Below are 8,428 nucleotides of genomic sequence, written 5' to 3'. Positions count from 1 at the left end.
AAAAAAAAAAAAAAAAAAAAAAAAAGCCATGAGTAATTTCCTGTTTTTTCTTAGCTTTTATTTTAATTTTGGGTTGCCCCTCTTTACTTTCAATTTGAAGGAATTTTTTTTTTTTTTACAAGAAACTAGCCATTCCTCTCTGATTTTTTCCCCCCTCTGTGGGAAAAATTTCAATACTTTTGTCAGTATTTTTGACTTCTGGGTTTATTTGTTTAGAAGGGCCTTCCCTATTCTGAATATTCTTGGCCGTTAATTATGTTGAACTCTTTGAGCCACCTGTAATTTATTTTGATGCAGTGTATATGGTAGAGATCCAAGTTGAGAGAGTTAATTGCTCTTTTAAAACCAGTGGTTGGTTTTAAGACAGCTATTGATTTTGACGTATTAATTTCATTTGATTCTGAGTTATTACTGAATTATCTTTGGCTGTCATCTCTAATTTGTCCCCTTCTCATTTTGTCTTTTATCTAATTGTGTCTGTTTTTTTTTTTTTTAATGTTTATTTTTGAGAGGGTGCAAGCAGGGGAGGGAGACGGAGGGTCCCAGCGGGCTCCGCGCTTGATGGCAGAGAGCCTGACGCGGGGCTCAAACTCACGAACCTCGGGATCGTGACCTGAGCCACCCAGGTGCCCCTAATTGTGTCTGTTTTTAAACAATGTGAAGTATTGGTAAAAACGGATCATCGTTTTTGAAAGCCTTCACTAGAAGTAAGTGTTCTGTCTCCTCGAATTGCTTTTCAGCGCTCGTGGAAACGACTGTGTGGCTTTCTCCATTCGTTGTAGTCACGTGGTGAACTGCAGTAGACTCCTCGACGGGTTCTGCTTGTGGGTAGCACATGGCTCTGGACCCTGCTGTACTGTCTTCAGGTCTGGCATTGACCCAGACCCAGCGCTGCCTCTCACACTGGGCCGATCGGCAGGGTCTGGGTGATGACAGGATGCCGGCCTCACATCAACATCGGGGAAGCGGTTTGCTCCTTCTTGTGCTGGGGAGCCTCGTGCGCAGCCCCAGGGGGCCTTCCCTCCAGGGTGTGCCTGTGTCGCTCGCTTGTTCAAGGGACCATTGGCTCCCGTGAGAGCTTTCCCCGTCTGCTCGTTGTTACTTTTTCTATCCTCGGGGGTCAGTTTGGGTAATTCCCAGGAGATTGGAGAAAATCGGCTCAAACCTGAGTACATAGTGACTAAAGAAACCATTATTAAAAAAAAAAAAAAAAATCTCCAAAAAAAATTAGGTCCATGTAGGTTTTTCCTGTCCAGGCAAGTTTTATCAGACACTTACTAAACTGTCTCCATCATTATCAAGCTTTTCATGCTGCAGTCCACCTCTCATTCGTAGCACATACTGAGTTGTATGTACTTGGTGATCCATTTGGAGCCCTTCTTGCTCCTTGGTGGGTTCTTCCCACATGCAGTCTGTGACTTCGCAAAGCCATCTTCTCGAGCCACGCTGGAGTGTTTTATGCATCCCTCTGTGGCCTGTGTGGTCCCCTCACAGTCCTTCCAGTATTTTGCCACCTCCCTTTCTTTTCGAGAGATCCACAGGTAGAAGATTTGGGGTCCTTTTCTGTTAAAAAAAAAAAAAATCTTAATTACACCTTCAAACTCGGTAGGTCCACGAGGTATAGAATTTTTGGTTCAAACTAATGTTCCTCAGAACTCTGCATACCATTGATCTGGTGCACATGCTCACAACTGGGAGTTGAGGACCCAGCGGGTTTCAGATCCTCTCTCTGCACCACTTGTCTAGACCCCACTTACCATGCTAGCATTAGCTGGGTCTGGCCTCCTGCTAGGCACTGGGTCTTTTACTTTTTGACTTGCAGCAGCGAGGCTGTTAAGTTCACCTGTACTGAAATTTTGCCCCTTTTAATTTTTGCTCTGTGGCTTTTATTTCAGGAACCGTGTTGGTGTTTTGCCAGATAAGGGATCTGTCTCGTTTATCCATGTGTGGAAATGCAGCATATACTTAAACAGTCATTTTTTTAGCATTTTTTAAAATTTATTTTTGAGAGAGAGGCAGAACACTAGCAGGGTAAGAGCACAGAGAGAGGGAGACACAGAATCTGAAGCAGGCTCCAGGCCTGAGCTGTCAGCATAGAGCCCAACACCAGGCTCGAACCCGGGAACCGCGAGATCATGACCTGAGCCAAAATCAAGAGTCGGACGCTTAACCGACTGAGCCACCCAGGCACCCCAAGCAGAGTCATTTTGAAAGAGGTTCCTAAATTCACATTATTACAAGGCAAGTAACTATTGTGGGACTTCAGATGAGTGGCAGCCAAGTGTCCACATAGTCTTATCGTGACTTTATTATGCTTCGTCAACTACAGACACACTGCTTTCCAAATTTCGACACGAGGGTGATAAAATTTAAAAGTCAAGTTAAATTCAACCCCAGAAAAGTGTCATTTTCCCAACCGGGTAAGGGTTTGGGTTGCAGACGAATGTGGCCGGTTTACCTCCTGCCCTTAACAGAATTTGGTGGTAGCAGCAAAACCCCTGGGCTGGGCGGTACACTTACCACTGGGTCAGCCTCCTCAGTCCAGTGTGGTCAGAGTTGAGCTTTCCTGTGTGTGGACTCCCGCTCAGGGCAGCTGTCTTCCCTGTTGAGCAGAGAAAGCATGTGTGACGGGTCCGCTGATATAGTTGTCTTGAGTCTATCTTGTTCCGGGGGCTTTTAAATCATTCTGATTAGACAGTTGTGGGTACTGTAAACTCATTCATTTCTGTCGCACCCTAGCATCCTATGACCATGTACTAATAAGGAGGTAAAAGTTCTATATCAGTATGAAGATATTGGCACACAACGGTTTTGTTTAATGTTCTGGCACAAGATTGTTGGGCATCGACCAGCACAACCAAGGATGAACCTGTCATTTCGGGCCCTAACGCGAATCCCATTTCCCTTCTCTGTGCTTCTCTCGGGCCTTCCAGGGTGAGGATCCACGACTTCCGCACTGACAAAATCGCCCTGTCGCTCTCTGCCCACCAGCTGGGCGTCTCTGCAGTGCAGATGGACGACTGGAAAATCGTCAGTGGAGGCGAAGAAGGCCTGGTCTCGGTGTGGGATTATCGGATGAACCAGAAGCTGTGGGAGGTGCATTCCAGGTAACTGAACGGAACAGGAGCCGTAGGGGTAGCAGGCCGCCTCTGAGCCAGTTCCTTGTGTCACCACACCGTCCTCAGCGTAACCGAGGAGCTGGCTGCGGTAAGTTCCTCTCTCCATTTCTCAGGCAAGGAACCTGAGACCCAGAGACGGCGCTGGTCACTGGAGAGGTAGTTCTACTCACGCCGTTAAAGCTGCCGTGACTTACACCCAGCCAGGGTAGGCAAGGCCTGCTGGGAGTCCCAACATGCGGGACCTTGATTGTCCATTTCTTGGACTTGCTTTCCACTGTTTAGAAGGGCCCTAGGACTGAAAGTAGTCAGGCTTCAGCTAAGGAGGGAGCAGTGTGTCCTTTCATCATCCCAAGTGTAGGTGGGGGGCCTCACGGATGTAGGCAGATAACGTTAAGGATGCCTAACAGGTAGAGGCAGCCGTGCCTGGAGCTGACTTGAGGCCGTCCCCCTCTTGCCCGGGGAAGGGGCTCTCCCTCCCCCCTTACCCTGCCACAGCCACCTGGCCCTACATGCCACCAGTTGGGGGCAGGGAAAGAGGAGAGCCTTCTTCCCAGCACCACTGTGAAGGCACATTCTGCGACGTGGACTGGGAGAAGAAGAGGAAGAAACACAGAGACGCTGAGCCCACAAATAGAAATTTCAAGTCCTAGTAAGAGAAGGCAGTACAGTCCAGGCCCGGTACCAGCGGTGGCAAGGTTAAAACAGGAACTGGCTGCTTCTTACAAGACAGGGGTGGCTAGTGCCTGCTCCCTCCGGCAGCTTCTGTCCGACTGCACCGTCTGGCTCTGTCCAGCCCTGTCTTACTCAGCAAACAGGTGCAAAAGCCCTTTTCCTGCTTTCTGTGGTGATACGAAGAGTTGCCACCAGGTGGTGCCGAAAGGCAACTAAACGTCCTCCATGGTGGCACCTTAGAAGGAGGAAGCCCTTTTATTGCTGGGACGAGCCGGGTCAGCCTCTCCTACTAGCCCAACTCACCGCAGCTGGGGCCCTGGGGGGCTGCCACCCTCCTGTCCCGCTTTCCAGCAGCAGCGCCGCCTGTTCACTAGGGCTGGACTCCAGCAAAATCTCGTTTTCTCTCCCGGAAGAGCTGTGTTCCCTTTGACGTATCATTCAAGCGAAGCCACAGTCAGTGAGGTCTTCCCCAGCCGTGTCCTGTCCCGGCACTTGCCTCCGTAACTCACTTGTAACTGTACAAGCAGTCCTTGCCGCCGGTTAGTGGCTTGGGCCACCTGGCAAGGTCCCCATGTCCACCATTGAAGGGCTGGGCCCCACTCTTCAGTGTCCTACCTGGAGCTCGTGTGCTCACCAGGTCCTCGCCTGCCTTGCGTGCAGCCGGTCTGGGTCCTCTCGAGCCTCTGGTCCGGCCCCGCAGTACAGCAGAGCCTCTCCCTCCACACTCAGCCCGCTCTCCCTTGGCCCCACCTCGCCGGGCCCCCAGTGAAGTCTCCCAGACATGCTTACTTCTGGTTGGTGCCCCGAATCCTGGACTGGCGGGGCCAGGTTCAGATTCCCCTGGACTTTCGATACCGAGAAGAGAATGCTCTGTTCCAGCCAAGAAGCCAGCCCCTGCTCAGCCTGCACAGAGTTTCCCTCATCTCTGCCTTTCTGCAAGGGCCTGGCTGATGGGCTCAGTGCTGAAGCCTGTGTCCCATCCTTGGGGCTTGTGACATCTTTCATGCTCTAGAAACCTTGGCTTCATTTTGGGGGAATGCACTCTTACATTCTTAGCTAGTTAGGAAACCTCTGATAGCAGGTTCCCGATTGCATTGGACATCCTTTACATCCTGTGGTTCCTGGCTTGGAGCTGGAGCCAAGGCACTGGCTAGAAGTGTTTAGAACGAACAAAAGCCTTTACTCCATCCGTCGGTCTCAAGCTACTGTTGCAAAATTTTGCAGCACAAGAGCACAGAGTCCAACCATCAGCTGTAGCCCTCTCAAACGTAGGAGGAAGGGGCCTTTGGTGGATCAGCCCCACACCTTGCTGAGGGGGAGCCTGGCGAACCTGTCCAGGGCCGGCCAGCCAGAAATGGGGCTGTTCTCCACCACGTGCTGCTAAAATCCTTCACGTCCAAACATACCAAGTTGGGTGGCCGGCCAGGAGACGTAGGGGGCACCCGGACTTGTTAACAGCAGCGCCCAGAGTACAGAACCAAGGCAAGTCTCTGCCCCCGTTGGGGGCCCGGGTTCCTCCCCCGTTCATGAGAAGCTTGGTAGAGGGTTCTAGAGCCCCTGTACTCTGAACTCCCGAACGTAGAGGGGGCCCAGTTTGGGGGGACTTCCCTTTACCAGGCGCTCCCCGTTGTGTTCCAGGCACCCCGTCCGCCACCTGTCCTTCAACAGCCACAGCCTCATCACGGCCAACGTGCCCTACGAGAGGGTGGTGCGCAACACTGACCTGGACTTCACGGCCCACAGGAGGTCAGTGCGCGCGGCTGGCTTTGTCGGGGCTCAGAACGCAGCATCTTGGCTTGACTGTGTTACTAGGACCCCTGGGCCACCCCGTCCCCGCCAGGGTCACCCCGTCCCCCGTCAGGTACGGCCGTCGTTTTCCTGCGCACTTAGGCGGCTGCGCAGCAAAGCGTGCGCGTCGCGATGCTCCCGCCGCGGTTACACTCCCAGTGACGGTGGCAAAGCCCCCTCCTCCTGCTCCATCTGCTGGGGGACCCCGTTCCCAACGAGGGAGAGACCCCCGTGCAGGTGGCTCGGGTGACGGCTGGCCTCCCCTCCGTCAGACGCGGTGGCTCACCTGTCTGTCTCCAGTCCCGGGACCGCGTGTCTGCCACGCTGCCGGCCCGAAGGACGGGAGCCTTCACGGGGACCGTCCCGACGCATGCTGTCTGTGCTTCCTCTAGGCACCGTGGGCTGATCCACGCCTACGAGTTCGCGGTGGACCGGCTGGCCTTGCAGAGCACGCTGCCCGTCTGCCGTTCGTCCGCGGACCCCACGGCCGGCCACGGCTATGCCCTCGCGCTCGCCTTCCCCCAGGACCGGAGTTAGGCGCGAGCCTCCCTGCGGCGCGGGGAGAAGAGCGGGAAGAACCACGCCTGCCGGATTTGGAAACTCCCGGGGGGAAGAACACGACCCCCGGGTGCACTCGTCTGACCCCACACATGCCTCAGCTGCCTTTGCCTTCCTCCGCTGCCTGTTCCTTTTTCTGTAGCTGCCTGTGGAAAGCGGGAGCCTGTCGCGGCTTGTCTCGTCTGTTTTCTGGGTGCTCTGGTCCTCCTCCGGGGCTTTCTCACTCACGCTGCACCTCCCCCGCCCTGGCCCCATCCGGGGCCCTCTGTCCGGATACCGTGGTCCAGGGCCCTGCTCACCTGCTGCCGCCATCGTTCTGGTCTTCAAGCCCTTTCTCCAGGGGGAGGGGAGGTGCCTGAGCTGACACGGCCCCACCTCCCCTGGACCCGAGAGCACATACTCACTCGGGCTGGTCCGTGATGCCACCACCCTGCGTAGACTTGGGATCACAGGCCTGTTTCCTCCTAGTTCTTAACCATGATTCATAATTATATATTTATACAATTGCATTAAGGACTCTGTGGTCTGCTCTTTTGTCCACAACCTGTGATACAAAGTAGATTATTTTCTACATGTGTGTTGCATCAACAGCCATCCTCCACGCAGGATGGAAGAGGAAGAGCTGGCGGAGAAACCGCTACCCTAAACCACGGCGCTACAGCAGGGCAACACCGGGTGGGGGGGGGGGGGGGGGGACGATAAGCAGCCTCCATTTCTGAGGGACGGGGAGGCCGAGCGGTCACCTTACAAAGGATGGACACTGTGCAGCAGCAACCGCCCGATGTCCCTTCAAAACAGCAAAGCAGAAACTGAGAGGACCACGAAGAGAAAGTCCATCCCCAGAGCGAGCGATCAATAAGGACTCCGAGGATTTACTTGGCCGAATGTACAAGCGCGATCCAATACGCGTATGTAGAGTCTGGGGCCTCTTTAAATACCCGTAGACCATGCACGGCAACTGAGTCCGTGTGAGCACCACAAAGGACGATCCCATCCAGGCCAAATTCCATGACCCCTAATGCAGTAAAATTAGATAAAGTGAAATACGTCCACCTGGAAATTCCAAATACTCCAGAATTGGTTTAAAGAAAAATGGAAATATGAACTCCCTAGACCAGGGTGACCATGACTGCACTGAACATCAAAACCCCCGGGACGAGGCCAGGGTGGACAGAAGCTGTGGCTTGAGGAGAAAACACAACAGGCCAAGATAAATGGATAGCTGTCACCTCAGATAGAGACCTCAAAGGAGGGTGTTAAGCAAAGATTAAAAAACACACTGATGGGACAGGAAGCCAATAAATAGTAAAGTTTATCACAATGCCAGAAACCCCACGCTTGTACCATTTTACACTGGACCAGCTTTTTTGAAAAGCCAAAATATACAAGTCTTGATTAAAAAAAAAAAAAAAAAGGCACAAGGGGCTTTTCAGGGCGACAACCTGCCCACGCTGACCCAAGAGAAAGGGACGCTTTCCTACCGTACACGGGGGCAGAAAATTGGGACACGTGTGCCATTACGGAGAGTCCCGGCCCTTCTGAGTTGTGAAGGTTTCAGTGTTTTCAGATGAATTCGGTCCACGTTAAAAACCGACGTGCAACTAACTAGATAGGACGGGGGAACCGGGAAAACTGGCCCCGCCTGGGAATCCTCACTCAACCCGCAGGGTGACGCTGGCTTTCAGACCGCCTTCCTGGGCAGGAGCTTCGTCAGGACGGCCTTCTGCTTCCTTTCAACCAAATTACTTCATAAATGAAGCCGGTCTGCAGTTAGCAGATGAAGGATTTTATTTACTCCTCGTGTCATGTGCTGCTCTGACCCCCTAGTGACCTCGCTTTACAAGGTTTTCATCTTTCATAGCCTTAATGTAACTGGACCACTGGGTAAAAGACATTTTTCTTCTAAGAAGCAAGCCCTTCCAGTCCGATTTTTACCTCATTTTGCAGACGCAGTCACCCTTCCTAGCTTCGCAGCCGTGAAAGGTAGTTGAAGAGTTGCAAAGAAATCAGACCCAGAAAAATACACCAAAACTAAAAATAGTTCTAAACTCTTGTCATTCGCGGCCAAAAGCTGGTCCAGCGTAAAGTGGCACCACCACAGGGGTTTTCTTACCTCCCCAGCCTGTTTATAACCTCTCCCCTTACGGAGAAGTGCCTGTTTTTGCGGAGGAGGGTTTATCAGATCCAGACTCTGATCCCCAGGCACGGCAACCTGTGTTTGCTGCTACAAACTTTACATCCTGGAACGTGGGGAAGGGACCGAATTCCTCCATAAATTCACATTTACCCAG

The 8,428-nt window shown here is 52.6% G+C and overlaps 1 protein-coding gene across 1 annotated transcript in view; it reads left to right on the top strand.

Annotated features, from left to right (window-relative positions):
• Positions 1-6,646, top strand: part of FBXW8 (F-box and WD repeat domain containing 8) — a 118,182-nt gene extending 111,536 nt beyond the window's left edge. Inside the window, exons 9-11 of the mRNA XM_049619275.1 lie at positions 2,934-3,107; positions 5,430-5,537; positions 5,972-6,646. Of these exons, the coding sequence (XP_049475232.1) occupies positions 2,934-3,107; positions 5,430-5,537; positions 5,972-6,116 (427 nt within the window). The 3' untranslated portion in view covers positions 6,117-6,646. The remainder of the gene's footprint in view (positions 1-2,933; positions 3,108-5,429; positions 5,538-5,971) is intronic.
• The last annotated feature ends 1,782 nt before the right edge of the window (positions 6,647-8,428 follow it).

Source organism: Panthera uncia (genome assembly GCF_023721935.1).
Source record: "Panthera uncia isolate 11264 chromosome D3 unlocalized genomic scaffold, Puncia_PCG_1.0 HiC_scaffold_8, whole genome shotgun sequence".
Classification (NCBI taxonomy): domain Eukaryota; kingdom Metazoa; phylum Chordata; class Mammalia; order Carnivora; family Felidae; genus Panthera; species Panthera uncia.
The sequence above is the reverse complement of the archived record's forward strand: the minus strand, read 5'-3'. Positions and strand labels throughout refer to the sequence as shown.